The 16,896-nt window shown below is 48.6% G+C and overlaps 1 protein-coding gene across 1 annotated transcript; it reads left to right on the forward strand.

Moving 5' to 3' along the window:
- The first annotated feature begins 8,884 nt into the window (after window positions 1-8,884).
- LOC119277486 lies at window positions 8,885-16,541 on the forward strand. Its single transcript, XM_037558767.1, has 3 exons — window positions 8,885-9,244; window positions 9,325-9,664; window positions 16,213-16,541. The coding sequence occupies exons 1-3, from the start codon at window positions 8,925-8,927 to the stop codon at window positions 16,276-16,278; spliced, it is 726 nt and encodes a 241-aa protein (XP_037414664.1). The 5' UTR covers window positions 8,885-8,924; the 3' UTR covers window positions 16,279-16,541.
- The last annotated feature ends 355 nt before the right edge of the window (window positions 16,542-16,896 follow it).

The following is a 16,896-nucleotide window of genomic DNA, read 5'->3' on the forward strand; positions in this document are numbered from 1 at the left end:
CTGCCTCTCTCTCACAGGGAACCATGTTGAGGCCATGGAGAAATTGCAGCACCGCCTCCCTTGGGGTCCATCACCGATGGCCATCCCCATCGTCCGCCTCTACTTCCCTACTCCAGATCGGCCGCCAAGCAGCCGCCTTCCTCCGCAGCAACCCAATGCCGCCGCGCCCAAGCTCCTCCGTTCGCGCTGCAGTTTGCCCAGATCCGGAAGTTCTAGCCGCGCCAGGCCACCATTGCATCCTCTGCATCCTCTGCATCGAGCAGGTGCTCGCCTGCGTGTCCGCTCGAGCCTCTCTCCTTGTTGACCACACGCTCGTCCAGCACCTCGCTTGGACCGCGTGGCCAGGCCCAGTAGCCCCCTGCCGGCCTCACCTCTCCACCGACCGGACCAAGGCCCACCGTGTGAGCAGCCCCCCAGCCCCTCCTGTGCACTGTTGGCCCAGCAAGATTCATCCCAATGTGTGTTTTTTCCCTATTGCGTTTTTAGCATTTATCCCAGGAACTACAGCTTTGCAGAAAAAACCCTAGAGTTCATGCATATAATAACTCATGAACCATGCATCATATGTAAATAATTTATATATGTAAAATGCTTAGAAGTTTGTGTAGATTAATAATTTGCCACTTTCAACCATGTTTAAAATGTTTAAAATGTTGTTTGTTTAAATTTTCTCAAATGTCATGCTAAAATAATTTATTTCATAACTAAATAATTGTAGCTTCAAATTAAATAAACTTCATATGTAAATGGGGTGGAAAAATGCATAGATTAACATGGTGCACTTTATTTTACTATTTAACAACATTAAATTATGTTTTAGGGCAGAACAGTAGCTAATTCAAAAAATGGACATGGGGATTTTCCAGAATTGTTGTTTGTTGTTTCGGCCTCATTTAAACTTGCCTATATAGTTAGTTTATATATGTTTCACCTCTTGACTTGTTTAACAACATTTAATATTGATGAGTACATAACCGAGAGAGAACTAAATAAGTGATGTGGTGTTGCTTGTTGCACTTTGCCATGCCATGCTCATTAAATCGGACATGCATCATACTTGATTGTGCATCATGCCATGTTTATGTGATGGTTGTTTACCATGTTGTTTGCTTCTTTCCGGGTTGCTTCTCTCGTTAGCTTTGGTTTCGTTCCGGAGTTGTGAGGATCCGTTCGACTACGTTTGTTCGTCTACTTCATGGACTCGTTCTTCTTCCTAGTAGGATTTCAGGCAAGATGACTATTACCCTCGATATCACTTCTATCTTTGCTTGCTAGTTGCTTCGTTCTATCGCTATGATGCGCTACCTATCACTTGTTTATCAAGCCTCCCAAATTGCCATGTCAACCTCTAACCTTTTCACCCTTCCTAGTAAACCGTTGCTTGGCTATGTTGCCGCTTTGCTCAGCCCCTCTTATAGCGTTGTTAGTTGTAGGTGAAGTTGAAGATTGCTCCATGTTGGACAGGATTATGTTGGGATATCACAATATCTCTTATTTAATTAATGCATCTATATACTTGGTAAAGGGTGGAAGGCTCGGCCTTATGCCTGGTGTTTTGTTTCACTCTTGCCGCCTTAGTCTCCGTCATATCGGTGTTATGTTCCTTGATTTTGCGTTCCTTACGCGGTTGGGTGATTTATGGGACCCCCTTGACAGTTCGCTTTGAATAAAACTCCTCTAGCAAGGCCCAACCTTGGTTTTAACATTTGCCACCTAAGCCTTTTTCCCTTGGGTTTTGCAGACTCAAGGGTCATCTTTATTTTAACCCCCCCGAGCCAGTGCTCCTCCAAGTGTTGGTCCAAACTAGAGCCCTTTGTAGCGCCCCCTCAAGGAAACTTGAGGTCTGGTTTTAGTTGTACGGACTGCTCATCCGTCGTGCCCTGAGAACGAGATATGTGCAGCTCCTATCGGGATTTGTCGGCACAGTCGGGTGGTCTTGCTGGTCTTGTTTTACCACTGTCGAAATGTCTTGTAACCGTGATTCCGAGACTGATCGGGTCTTCCCGCGAGAAGGAATATCCTTCATTGGTTGTGAGAGCTTATAATGGGCTAAGTTGGGACACCCCTACAGGGTATAAACTTTCGAAAGTTGTGCCCGCGGTTATGTAGCAGATGGGAATTTGTTAATATCCAGTTGTAGAGAACTTGACACTTGAATTAATTAAAATGCATCAACCGCATGTGTAGCCGTGATGGTCTCTTCTTGGCTGAGTTCGGGAAGTGAACACGGTCTTGGTGTTATGTTTGTGCGTAAGTAGTTTCAGGATCACTTCTTGATCACTTCTAGCTTCTCGACCGTTCCGTTGCTTCTCTTCTCGCTCTTATTTGCGTATGTTAGCCACCATATATGCTTAGACGCTGCTGCAACCTCACCACTTATCCTTTCCATACCCAATTAAGCTTTGCTAGTCTTAATACCCATGGTAATGGGATTGTTGAGTCCTCGTGACTCACCAGATACTATCACAACAGTTGCAGGTGCCGATGAATACAACCCAGCTCAGATGGGAGCTCAACGAAGATCTTGGTCGTTGCAATGTTTCGTTTCATGTTGATTAGTAGTGGAGCCCAGTTGGGACGATCGGGGATTAGCAGTTGGGTTATCTTCTTTTCTTTTGGCTTCGTCCGTAGTCGGACTATGTGTGTGCTCTGAATGATGTATGAATTATATGTTCATTGTGTGAAGTGGCGATTGTAAGCCAACTCTTTATCCCATTCTTGTTCATTACATGGGATTGTGTGAAGATGACCCTTCTTGCGACAAAACCACCATGCGGTTATGCCTCTAAGCCGTGCCTCGACGCGTGAGAGATATAGCTGCATCGTGGGTGTTACACATATCACCTCTTCACCCGAGCTCAACGCGGCTCCATCGCTGATCAGCAGCTTTACACAGCAAAACCATTGCCGTTGAAAGAATCAGTCCGGGGCAACGTGTCCCCGGACACGCCATCAAACTTCAGAACTGGCACCCCCGCATGACTACGGCGTTGGAGGAGGAAACCAGAAATGTCAGTCTCCAACCACAGGCCCAGCACAAGATGCACCATCTTCCAACTCTCACTTGCGTAGACAACTGTCTGCGCGTACTCCTGGATGACAAAACCTCCCTGCTCCACCATGACATCGGAGACAATGCCGCGACAACAGGGACAGAGCAGAAGGAGAGACACACCTGATGGAGTCGCCGCCGCCACCTTGCCAACACCATGCTTGAACTCTAACGCCGCCGATCTGAAGGATCAGCAAACACACGATGCCATCAACTCCGAGACGCCGACACGAAGGACACCGCCGGTGTGGGAGTGAAGTTGAGGCAGATTTATTCGTCCGGACACCACTCCCACCACCCCAACAGCGCACCACGACCTACAAATCCAAATCCTAACTATAGGGTGGAGGGATAGGGGGCTAGCACCCTCGCAGTGGAGATCGGTGGAAACAGTGATCGCCTCCCTAGTCGCCTCCTGGCGGCGGCTAGGGTAGAAAACGTATCTGGATATACATATGCATGCACGTTGCCGGACAGCCGTAGATACCCGAATACGTAGTTACATACTTATCCTTGCATGCAATTGATACGTGACCTGGTGCAATCCATGCACGTGCAATTGCCCATGTATAACTAATCCATCAACTCAAGGGGTGTGCACTATGCGTATGTGCATTTTTTAATTTGTGCATGACATTACTAACATAGCCATACACACTTATGGGCACTCCTTGCTCCATCGATATATTTAACTTACCGAGAAAAGTGAAAAGTGGGACAAATTATTTTCGTGATATTTTTTTACAAAATCTCGTCGAACACCCAGGTCTACCTTTGCTCAGTACTTTCGAGGCTTCCTTTACTTTTGGGGATTTCTTCCCACCAGATTTTTTCTTTGTCAGCTAGCACAATTTGGATTTCGAGTCCAACCCATAAAAATACCACTAGATCGAGCACCACTGATCTCCTATCCGATTAAAATCTTGGCTAATTAATCAAAGTGGGTAGCTCCAGTAGATATCTTTCTATAATTTTCTTTCTTTATTTTATTTTGTGTTTTAGCTATCTATCTATAACTACGAGATTTGATCCTGGCAATTAACCGCCAAGGGATTGACAACCCGTTGATCATGTTGGGTGCAAGTATTTGTTTTTTTGTGTGTAGATACTACTAATGTGGTGTTGCGAGGTTCTTCTACTGAATTGAATAACCTTAGTTCTTAACTAAGGAAAATACTTATCTCTACTGTACTGCATCATCCTCTCCTCTTTGAGGAAATCTCAACGCAGCTCACAAGTAGCAATTGTGAGTGATACAAGACTCGTATTTTAATTCAACGTCATTGATGTGAACATCACTGATGACAAGAATTTCAACCAGTAGGCCAACTTGCCGATCACATCTCTATGTGACTCTTGTTCATTTTTCAATGGATGTGTTCCGAGCTCAGGACAATCTTGCCTGAACGTCAAGACAACCAAGTGATCTTGCTAGGAGGTCTGACCATCACCCACCTCATGCTTCTCAATTCGTTCATACCCATGTGGACATGGCGCACCCCAAAAAGATACGTATTTCAGATGTGCTATACTTGGGAGAACACTAGCTACTTGATATTAAGTTAGAGATCACCATAATAAAAGCAACTACCGCGTAATCAAATGGGTGCATCAAGAGGGATAAACATCTCAGGCAGTTGATAATAGCATGATATGGTATAGCCCTTCCTGATAGAGAAGTCTTTATTTTCTTCGTCTTGGGCATTTGCATCGGTGTCCACTTTCACAAAACTTGTCACCGTCTTGAAGATGCATCAAATAATATTGCTATCATTCTAGCTAATAAAATTAATGCGTTACAACAAGGTTGAGACGCATGTCATTAAGGTGATAATCATGTGGCTCCAGCCATCATGCCGAATCATGACACGTAGGTCATGTTAGTTAATTTACATCATATGGACATCACATACATAATCTCATTAAATGTGACAAAGACTATCCCACATCAAATGCCTTCTTGCAAAACCAAGTTAAATACCTCTAATCGGTTTGTGTAGATTTTATTTTACGTGGCTTCTAAGGTTTCGAAACAAGCCACATCTACCTTTATTTCATCATCAAGTATGATTATTCAAATCGCTAAATTAGCTTTGCGGGGCGTATGAAACACGAGATAAAAAATCTCGAGCCCCATACCGAACTATCATACGTAAGAACCATGTGCAGATCATATCTGCATTGCCCTTTAATCTACGTTTCATCTTTCTGTAATAATGGTAACCCAAAGAACTAAAGAACTTCACCATACCTTCAAGATCAGAAATATGCATATTAAAGAGAAGCAACAAGAACATCAGGTAATAGATTTCATTGGCTACCCTCACAAATAATTTTCACCAATAGATCTCATCTGTTACAAAATTATATTGTGCAATACCCATACATCTCATGTATTCTAGATCGTAACCTGCATATACGCATAGCATGGCTCCTGATGCCACTGTAGGGTAACGCAACAAAAAACAAAAAAATCGTACTACGAGCACACCAGGACCACTATGAAGATGCATACAAGGTTTGATCTAGTCATTATTGACTCGAAGCACAATGGAAGGAGAGTCGGTGGATATCCCCGCAACTAGGATTTTACAACCTCCCAACCGCGAGGATGTTCTCCCTTGGACAGTCCTTCAGGAGGCCCTCGAACAGTCCCTCGGACAACCCTTCGGGAGGCCCTCGGACAAAACCTCGGCGTAACTAGGCCCTACCGGAAACTAGACAGACTATCGTTGTACGAAACTATTTTGTGAAGAGGGAGATAGAAAGCCAGATCATTGCATGGCATGGTTGAAGCGGTCGCATTATCAGAAATGTACATGGTGGAGGTCGGACAGCCGCAAAACCTTCCTAGATTTGATGCCGGTTTGCAAGAGTTCGGATGCAAGAAAACGGGACGATGTTGGATGGCAGAACAAGATCCACACGCGTTGAAGATGCCCTGAGACAGTGACACTGGCGTAAAAAAGACAACGGCTTTGCGGATTTTGCAAAGGAAAAAATCCAAAATAAACCTTGAACTTGAAGATGAAAGATAAATCAAACCCTGAATTTTGAATCCCGGAAATTGGCACTCTAAACTTGTTGATCCCGGTCTATTTCGGACCCTCCACTTGTTTGGCGCACTGGGAATACTACAATCCCGGCCGGGATAACATGCTACTGTCACTGACGATTCGGGCCCACATGTCACTTCACCCCCTTCTTAGAGTATCTCCAGTCGCGCCCCCAACAGGCCCTCCCTAGGCGTTTTTTCTACGCCGGCGCCGAAAAATGCCACAGTCGCGCCCCCAGGATCCGAATTCCGCCGACTCGGCCCGTTTTTGCGCCCGCGATCGCAGGCCAAACCCGGTGCACTAGGGGGCGCTCGGGGGCTCCGGCGCAAGGGAAAAGCGCTCCTAGGGCCACATTGTCAGGCGAAAAGTCAAGCCACATGTCCAGATTCGCCCCCGACCTCCCGCGCTCGTCCGCCACCCTGCAGATCCCGGCGCCGTCCACCGTCCACCGCAGCTAGGTAGATCATTTCCCGCCGGGAAAAGAAGGGGTTTCGCCAAGGCAGCCTCTCCGCTGCCGTCCGAGCACTTTTTTCGGCGTTTCGGGCGCGCAGGGCCTGTACACCGGCGGGTTTGCACCCACCTCGCCCGCAAGGTGTTTGGTGATTTGCCTGGCCCGGCGATGGACTCCGAAGATGAGGAGGCGCTCGCGGCGTTGTTGGAGCAGGAAGCCAAAGCCGACGTCCAAGAGCAGGAGCATCTCATGGTGCTCGCCGCCCTCGCCGGCCTGCTCGCGAGCAGTGAAAAGCCGCGGTGAGGTGGCTCGGTGCCTGGGCGGGTGAAATCAAAGAACCGACATCGTCTGGAAGGCTATTGTATGCTCTACTCGGACTACTTTGCCAACGCTCCATTGCACGGTGAGAAAACATTTTGACGTCGTTATCGGATGAGCCGAAAGCTTTTCCTCAGGATTGTGAATTCCATCCGGGAGTTTGACAACTACTTCAAGTGCAAGATGGATTGCACCGGCACACTTGGATTTACCTTAATCCAGAAGTGCACGACAGCTATGAGGATGCTTGCATACGGAGCTCCCAGTGATTCACTCGACGACTATGGGTGCATGACCGAGTCCACCACCATTGAGTGTATCTACAAGTTCTGCAGGGCAGTGGTGGCAGTGTTTGGACCGCAATACTTGCGAACACCCAATGCGGAACTGCTCGGATCCTAGCACAGAATGCAGCAAGGATTTCCTGGGATGCTTAAAAGCATCGACTGCATGCATTGAAAATGGAAGAACCATTTGCTTGGCAGGGATTGTACAAAGGCGCCAAAGGCGATTACAGTGTGGTACTTGAGGCAGTGGCCACACATGACCTTTGAATTTGGCACTCTTTTCTTTGGGATGCCAGGAACTCACAATGACATCAACGTCCTGCAGTGCTCCCCAGTCTTTGCCAAGCTTGTTGAAGGTCATTCTTCTCCAGTGAACTTCGAGGTCAATGGGCGGCAGTACAACAAGGGGTACTATCCAGCTGATGGCATTTATCCGAGATGGTCGACATTTGTGAAGACCATCTCAAACCCTGTGCCAGGAGGCAAGGACGCCTGGTTTGCGAAGGTTCAGGAGGCTTGCAGGAAGGATGTCGAGCGGGCATTTGGTGTGCTTCAATCTCGATTTGCTGTTGTCCGGTTCCCTGCTCAGACCTGGTCGAAAGATCAAATGTGAGAGATCATGACTTGCTGTGTCATCTTGGACAACATGATCATTGAGAGCGAGCAGGAAGAGCCACTGTTTGACACTGAACCATATTACAGGCAGGGTCTTCTTGTCCAAGTTGATCACCAGCTACCGGCAACCTGGACTGACTACCTCAATATGCGTCAGGAGATCCGAGACCGGCAGGTGCATCAAGAACTGCAACACGATCTGGTGGAGCACCTATGGAGGCTCAAATGCGAGGCCGGAGCGACGCGGGAATGACGTGTGATGAAACTTGAGTTTTTATTTGTTAAACTATATAATTTGTATTGAACTATTTGTTGAACTATTTGATTTATGTGATGAAACACGCCGAACCATGCCGAACTATGTGACAAACTAATTGATTTCTATTTGTATGCGAAAATTCACGCCGAAACACGCCAAACCGCGTCGAATATGGGCCGATTCACGCAGATATCGGACCGTTTTTTTGGACATAATTGAGCCGAACACCGAGCCAAAATCGGCGCTTGGGGGCGACCTGAGGGCGACGGTTGGGTGCCCAACCGCCCCCAGCGCCGAGTTTACCGCTGGCTCACCCCAGGCCGCTCTTTTGAGTTTTTTTTCTGGCATGGAAAACAGGCGCAGGTTTAGAATAGACCGGGATCGATAAGTTTAGAGTCTTAATTTTTGGGATTCAATGTTCAGGATTCGATTTATGTTTCCTCTACGAATTTAAGGTTTGTTTTGAACTTTTTCCTTTTGCAAAGCTGCTACTGGTGTGTCGCGTCATGGTTGCACTTGTATACAGCTCCGCTCATCGGACTGGACGCGTGGACAGATTACGAAATATGCACCGTGGCACCCACGGACGAGACTTGCCTGCTCCCCCGGTGTGTGTCCATCCGTGCTCCCGCGTACGTGACTTATTTTGATTGGAAGAAAATAAGGCCCGGCCCCACCCCCTTAAAATCAGGGGGGAAGATGATTAGATTAGAAAAAGAAAAAAAAGACAGCCATGGGATAAAATGAAAGCACGGATGGGAGCATGGGAAGGGAGCACGCAAACCGGATCCGGCACCCACACCGCACGGTAGCCTAGTAGCACACTGCGGCGCACCACACCACACCACGGCACGCTTCGGTTTCGGCCACGGGAAAACGTTTGGGGATGGAGGCGCTGGGCCTCCTGGGCCGCCTCGGCCACTTCTGCCGCGGCAGCACGGCCACTCCTTCCCCTCTCCATCCTCCTCCTCGCAGGAACAGCAAGCGCGGCAGAGCCGTGCGCGCCGGAGCCAGAGCCGCCTCGTCGTCGGCGCCGCAGGCGATGGAAGCCAAACGGGAGGAGGAGCCGAGGGTGATGACGCTCCGGCCGGTGGAGGCCACGCAGGAGTCCTTCGCGCCCTTCGGGCAGGTCATCGCCGCCTCCCCCGACGGCGACCAGTTCGGCCCCCACGACGCCCAGCTCGACCTCAGCCGCGGCATCCCTAGGTTCGATTCTCCACATACTAGTACCAATGAATCATCCTCTTCTACTCTGTCCCGGACTAGAGCCCTCTCTGCTTTGGCAGGTTCTACATCATGAGATTGGAGAGCAGGCCGCTCAAGTTCTCTTCCATCACCCACCACGCCAGCGTCACGCAGTGCCTGGGCTCCATCGGCGGCCAGGATTGGTACCTCGGCGTGGCCAAGCCCTCCATCGTGGACGGGCAGAGTGGCCAGGACCGTGGCAGGAGTCTCGTGCAGTCGCGCGCTGGGCATTTCTATCTGCCTCCCGATCCGTCCGAGGTCTGCGTCTTCCGGGTCTCTGGTCCCAAGTTTCTCAAGCTGCACGCAGGGACCTGGCACGCCGGGCCGCTGTTCAAGGCAGACGCCGTGGATTTCTATAACCTGGAGCTCAGCAACACCAATGTGAGTGATATATCATTGCACTGGTACAGTATTATATAAGTTAATTACTGGATTTAGTGCGCTTGGAAAACAACAGTCCCATCTGGCTTCTAATTAATTCTAGGAAGTTTTGTCCAGCTTTGCAGTTGCAGTGTCATTGTTGGCTGGAATAAAATTGAACGTGTTCGTTCGTGCGTCTTCTTAGAGCAGTAGAGCCTCACATATCACCGGTCTTAATTTTGAAATGCAAGAGAAATCACAATACTAAGATAAGAGTTCATTTTTAAGCAACTTCTATGGTAATACTGTAGACAATACTGAAGTTGCTGTCTCAATTTTCAGAAATTACCGAAAAAGGCTTTCGCCCGGCTTTATAAATAAAGCAAACCGCCAGAGAGCACACATACAAGGACTAGTCCACACACACACACACACCCAAATCTCACAACAAAGTACAAAGGTTCTGCTGAGGGCACAGCTCAACAAGCGCAGGAAAATAACAGAAAACAGCCGGAGGAGAGAACACCTAGTCTGGTTCCGGCGGAGGCGGCGGGGGCGGCGGCGACAGACGGACGGCCATCGAGCGGAGGTCGACGATGAAGGCGGAGGTGGCGTCGCGATCCTGAGGGCGGCTAAGAGGCCGCCAAAGCTACAAGAAACCCGAAAGTTTGAAGAGAGCGTCAGTAGCCCGTCGAAGAGGAGTGCGTTGGATCACAAGCTTATTGCGAATCGTCCAGAGGGTCCAAGCGATGACCCCAATCTCAAGCCACCTAATGTGGCGAGACGTCAAGGGGGAGATCTGGAGTTCGGCAAATAAGTCGGGAAAGTTGGTGTGGCACCAATTTCCACCGACCGCTTCGCGAAAGCAGCTCCAAACGAACTGAGCGGACACGCAGGAGAAGAATATGTGATTCGAGTCTTCGGGGACACCGCAAAGCGGGCAGAGGCCAGTGCCCGGGCCATTTCGCTTGCGAACCTCGACCCCGGACGGGATCCGACCGCGAATCCATTGCCACATGAAGATACGGATCTTCAGAGGCAGGCGGATGGACCACACCGTCGAGAGGGGGATGGGGGCGGAAGAGGGGGCGATGGCCAGGTAAAGAGACTTGGTGGAGAATTGGCCCGATGGCTCCAGGCGCCAATGCATCTGGTCAGGGCCACCGTCCATCATTGGTTCGTGGAGGGCAACACAGTCTAGTAACTCACGCCAAGCGGCGGATTACGGGGGCCCAAATGGCCTTCGGAAAGCGAGGCGCCCTAAGTCAATAAGGGCCCTCTCGACAGAGATCACAGGATCGACGGAGATGGAGAAGAGGCCGGGAAAGCGCGCCGCGAAGGGGGCGTCTCCGGCCCAGCGATCAAACCAGAACAAAGTCGAAGCTCCGGAGCCGACCGAGATGGAGGTCCCGATGCGGAGAACCGGAAGAAGCTGGACAACCGATTGCCAGAACTGGGATCCACCAGATCTCTGGCAGAAGGCGAGGGGCTGTCTGCGCAGGTATTTGTTCCGGATGATGTCGAGCCAGAGGCCACCGTGACCTTGCGAGATGCGCCAAAGCCAACGGGAGAGGAGGGTGATATTCATCCGCTTAGAGCACATAATGCCAAGGCCGCCTTGCTCCCCGGGCTTGCAAATGTCCGGCCAACTGACCATATGATACTTCTGCTTATCGTTGTCGCCCGCCCAGTAGAAAAATCAGAAATTTCATGAGGCAGTTTATAATATACAATTTTTTGTGCATTTTTCACACTTCGCACACGAGTACGTTACCTCAAGTTTTAATTTCAGAGAGTTTGTCAGACAGTTCATGATGAGTTCACAATTATGTACGCTTCTCAATTATAAAGCTTTCAGTTTCACTTAGTCCATGTGCTACTGCTACCCACAGTGGTACATTCATCCTGCCAAAAGTGAACTATTGTGAGCTGGAGTTGGAAAACCACCAACCTTTCTTATACTGCTATTGTTTATAGAGTGGGAAGGCTATTAAAACTATTGCTGCTGCATTATCATCTTGTAGATGTTCATCATTCATCCGGTGGAGTTGGAAACCAACCTGTCCTATCCTGCCCTAGGTTGAATAGTCTAAAGTAGTGTTGAAATCCCGATGTACTCCATCCAGATTTTTCTAATGGAAGAAATGTTGTGCACCCAATCTAAAAGAGCTCGCCTATCCTTTAGAGTTTAGATCAAGCCCAGTGTGTTGTGTCAAAAAGAATTCAGTCATGTAGCTGATTACATCTCCCTTACTAGAAGTTGGCTATACACATCAACTTTAAGTTTATCATCTCATCGTTTCTTTAGGGCGTGAAATTATAAAACTATGTTATTTTAACCTGGAGGTGAGCAACACCAATGTGAGTGCCATACTGCCACGTCGTTGCATTTATAAGTTCATTCTTGCATATAGTTTGTCTGGAAAACAGTTTTTTTTAACACGCAAGAGAATTGCGTGTCATATCGTTAAGAGAGGGAAACAGTTGTTCCATCTGGCTTCTAATAATTCCGAGGTAGTTTTGTCTAGCTTGGCAGTTGTAGTGTCATTGTTAGTTATAAAACTGGACTTCATAGCACCGACCTTAATTAGGAGATGTGAGGGAAACCACAATACTAAGATAAGAGTTTCTTTTGTGTACTCTCTCCATTCCAGAATATAAGCTGTATCCATTTTTGTGGTCAAACTTGTGTATGTTTGACCAGGATTATACAATAAAATATCGACATCTACAATACAAAATAAATAAAATATGAAAATACTTTTCATGATGAATCTAATGATACAAAAATATTACTGTAGGTATTGAATTTTGTTTTCTAAAAACTTGGTCAAAATTGCTTATGTTTGACTTAAAAAAACCGGATACACCTTATATTTTGGAACAGAGGGAGTAGCTTCTATGCTAGTGTAGACAATACTGAAGTTGCTGCCTCCATTTTCAGAAGTTTCATGAGGCAGTTTAGTTATGATATATAAACATTTGTGCATTTTTTTACACTTTTTGACAAGTACGTTAGCTAACTCTCAATTTCACAAAGTTTGTCAGACCGTTCATGATGAGTTTGCAGTTTTATGGTCGTACCTATTACACTTACAAGTCCATGTGCTATCTACAGTGGTATTCATCCTGTCTTAAGTAAACTTTTGTGAGCTGGAGTTGGAAAACCGCCAACATTTCTTATACTGCTATTGTTTGTAGAGTCGGAAACCTATTAAAACTATTGCTGTTGCATTATTATCTTATAGAAGTGCATCATTCACCCGCTGGAGTTGGAGACCAACCTGTCCTATCCTGTCCTAGATTGAATAGTCTAAAGTGGAGCTGAAAGCCCGATGCACTCCATCCAGATTTTTCTAATGGAAGAAATGTTGCGCACCCAATCTAAAAGAGATCGGGTATCCTTTAGAGTTTAGATCAAAAAGAATTCGGCCATGTAGTTGATTACATCTCCCTTACCAGAAGTTTAATTATACACATCAACTCTTAAGTTTATCATCTCGTCTCTTTAGGGTGTGAAATTATAAAATTGTGTTGTTACTTTAACCTGGAGCTGAGCAACACCAATGTGAGTGCCGTACTGCCATGTCGTTGCAGTATTATAAGTTCATTACTGCATTTAGTTTGTCTGGAAAACAGTTGTTCCATCTGGCTTCTAGTAAATCCGAGGTAGTTTTGTCTGGCTTTGCAGTTGCAGTGTCGTTGTTAGTTATAAAACTGGACTTCATAGTACCGACCTTAATTAGGAAATGTGAAGGAAGCCACAATACTAGGATAAGAGTTTCTTTTGAAGTAGCTTCTATGCTTCTGTGGACATACTGAAGTTGCTGCCTCCATTTTCAGAAGTTTCATGAGGCGGTTTAGTTGGGACATATGAACATTTTTGTATTTTTCACACTTTGCACTACTGCGTTACCTAACTTCCAATTTCGTAGAGTTCGTCAGAGAGTTCATGACCCGGTCCATTCCCATCCTGAGTAGCACAGTGCTGCTGGTATGTACAGTGGTACATGCATCCTGTCTTAAGTAAACTTTTGTGAGCTGGAGTCGGAAAACTACCAGCCGATCTTATTTTGGTAGTGAGTCGAAAGCTTGATAGGAGTATTGTTTATTTTTCTTGAAACAGAGGCAAAAGCTTTGCCTCGTCCATTAATAGGAGTATTGTTTATTTTTCTTGAAACGGAGGTAAAAGCTTTGCCTCGTCCATTAATTAAGGAGGAGTTTTACAGAGTTAATGCTACATGGTGATACAAGCATTACAGAGTTAATGCTACGCTTGATAGGAGTATTGTAGAAGTGCATCATTCATCTAATGGAGCTTGAAACCAACCCTGTCCTGTCCTAGATTGAATAGTCTAAGTAGAGTTGAAAGCCTGATGTACTCCATCCAGATTTTTATAAGAGCATCTCCAACAGGGGCGCGGCGCGCTAAAAAACCTTTTACAGCGCCTCCATAGCCAGTTTTTCCGCGCCGCGGAGCGCTGGCTCCAGCGGCCGCCGCAAAAAATTGCGCGCGGGCCGCTCCAGCAGACGCGCTATATTTTTGCTACTCGTGTCTTCTCCTTCTACTCTGACTCGAGACACATTCGACTCCGACTCGATACGATAGGCATAGATAGATAAATAAAAGGTACATAGATAGATAAAAACGATAGATAAAACGATACATAGATAGTTCATAACCTAGATAGATTAAAGATAGTTCAACTACTACTCGTCGTCCTCCGACTCCGACTCGACTCCGCCTCGGTGATGTCCTCCTCCGATGTCTCAATCAAGGCGTCAAGGTACCGATCGTCGTCGGAGTCCCAGGACGACGCTGCTCCTAGGTCGATGTTGAATTGAGCGGCCACCTTCCGCGTACGCCTGTCCTCGTGATAGGGGCTCGCTCCGCCCTCCTCTCCGCCCTCCTTTGCGCGTAGTGTTAGACAATAAATCCCGTAGGATCTACTTAACAGATCGTAAGCCAGACATTAGATCACCTATTTGCGTGATGAACAGAGGGATGGATTGATGATCTTACCACCAATGGAAGAGGCCATTGGTGTAGGCGATGTGAAGTCCCGTGCCTGCTCGATGCAGGCTTGATGCAGGCTCGATGAAGATGCTCGCTGCAGGTAGCGGCGTCCCTCCGGGCGCCACCGGCATTGCCCTGGGACAGGGGCAGAGCTTGGAGATGATCTTCCCGTCGTGCAATGCTCCCCCAAATCGGTTAGGGTTTAGGGATGTGGGGAGCAGGAGAAAACCTTACGTGAACTAGTCTAACGTAGGTGTCGGCTGCTCCCCCATCTTTTTATGTGCGCTGGCGACAGGGGACCAAAACCATAGTTGGTTAGGGTTGACGACGTCCTGCGGGAAGCGTTGGCGGCGCATCGCAGTGCAATGGCTTCCTCGTCCATCTTGGCGACAGGGGACCAAAACCATAGTTGGTTAGGGTTGACGACGTCCTGCGGGAAGCGTTGGCGGCGCATCGCAGTGCAATGGCTTCCTCGTCCATCTTGGCGTTGGCGGCGCATCGCAGCGCCATGGCTTCCTCGTCCATCTTGGCGAGGCTGAGACGGCGCTCCGGCCTCCGGTTGTCGCGACGATCCTCGTCGGTGATAAGCCGCGGGGAGGTGCCAGCTCCCGCGTCGGGGAAGTTCATGTCCCTACGAGGCTGCCGGAGGCGCCACGCCGTCGCGTCGTATGCGCGGGCGGCCTCGTGGGCTGTGTCAAAAGTGCCGAGGCGCATGTCGCCGGACCGGATCTCGGCGGAGAAGGCGCCGGCGCGCAGAAGCCGCGGTAGCCCGAAACTCCCCGGCGGTCGAAAGTGTCGAGGCGCATGTCGCCGGACCGGATCTCGGCGGAGAAGGCGTTGGAGGGGAGCGCGCGGACGCCGCGGTAGCCCGAAACTCCCCGGCGGCACTGCGGCGTGGTGGCGCGGTGGCGGCGAGGTGAGACGGAGCGGGGAGAGAGCTGGAAGAGAGCGGCAGAGGGCGTGTAGCGAGGTAGAGAGTGGTGGGAGGGCGCGTGGCGGGCGCTGCATTTATAAAGCGCGGCGCGCCAAAACTAGCGCGTGCCCGGCTGCTTTTTCGCGCGCGCAACTCGCGCCTGAGTTTCCCACCACTGCTGGCCGGGGCTCTAAAACCCACTTTTACCGCACGCCAACCACTGTTGGAGATCCTCTAATGGAGGAAATGTTGTGCACCCAATCTAAAACAACCGAGGAAATCCACCGGGTACCGTTTAGGCCAAACTCAAAATGCTGGCACTAAAAAAGGTTGGTTCGTCCATGCCGTTGAGCACATCCCATCTTACTAGAGCTATTATACGCATCAAGTCTAACTTTATCATCTCATCTGCCTAGGATGTGAATTCATAAAATTATGTTGCTTTATCGTGCCACTCGCACTATTGCTGCTAGATGGTTTGGCATCCTTCCTGCCCTTGGTTTTTTTTACACATCTTTTCTTTTTTGCTGGTGGTTTTTTTTAGACATGGTTCCCTCGAGGCTAAGCCGAGGGCATGCATTTGCTTCACTTGGCTGCACGACAGTGGTTCCCATCTGACGATGCTTGTGGAATCTGCAGATCGTGGATCACACCACGCACTACTTCAAGAAGCACGACGGTGTAACCTTTGTGATCGATGACTGAGACGCTGCGTCCTAGGCACAAAAGCTCAGCGCAGCGTGTGCCTCGCGGACGCTGTTCGTGCCCTGTCTCTCGGTGTGATTGAACATCCAGTATGTATGTGTATGCAATAATGCACCTACTGCAAGTCATTTGTACGTACTTACGTACGCATCGGCCGCTCCCTGGGCGTTTGTTTGTGTCGTTGTTTCTGCTGACACCCGGCGTTGGAGATGCCCCTGACACTGACATAATGAAAAAGGCAACGGCTTAACGGATTTTGCAAAGCTGCTACTGGCGTGTCGCGTCATGGTTGCACTCGTGTACAGCGCCGCTCATTCGGACTGGACGTGTGGACGGATTACGAGAGATGCACCGGAGCACCCACACCGCACGGTGGCCTCTAAGGCCTTGTACAATGGGAGGTGCTTAGAGAGATGCTTAGAAAAATAAATCGGTTTTTTCTGAAGCATCGGTGCCTATTTCTACAAGAAAGACGCTTAGGTAAGTGCCTATCCTGTACAAATAAGCACCGGAGCATCTCCAACAGCCGCCATGCCGCGCGGCGCGCTAAAAATCAGTTTGCAGTGCGTGGTTCGCTCGTTTTGGTGCGGCGGCCAACGCTTGCTCCAGCGGCCGCTA

The sequence above is a fragment of the Triticum dicoccoides genome, chromosome 3B, assembly GCF_002162155.2.
Source record: "Triticum dicoccoides isolate Atlit2015 ecotype Zavitan chromosome 3B, WEW_v2.0, whole genome shotgun sequence".
Lineage (NCBI taxonomy): Eukaryota > Viridiplantae > Streptophyta > Magnoliopsida > Poales > Poaceae > Triticum > Triticum dicoccoides.

Bases quoted from the DNA above. Each gene is read 5' to 3' on its own strand.
- LOC119277486 (XM_037558767.1), top strand. From the start codon at position 8,925: ATGGAGGCGCTGGGCCTCCTGGGCCGCCTCGGCCACTTCTGCCGCGGC. The intron at 9,245-9,324 runs GTTCGATTCTCC...CTGCTTTGGCAG, and splicing joins CTCAGCCGCGGCATCCCTAG to GTTCTACATCATGAGATTGG. The intron at 9,665-16,212 runs GTGAGTGATATA...TGGAATCTGCAG, and splicing joins TGGAGCTCAGCAACACCAAT to ATCGTGGATCACACCACGCA.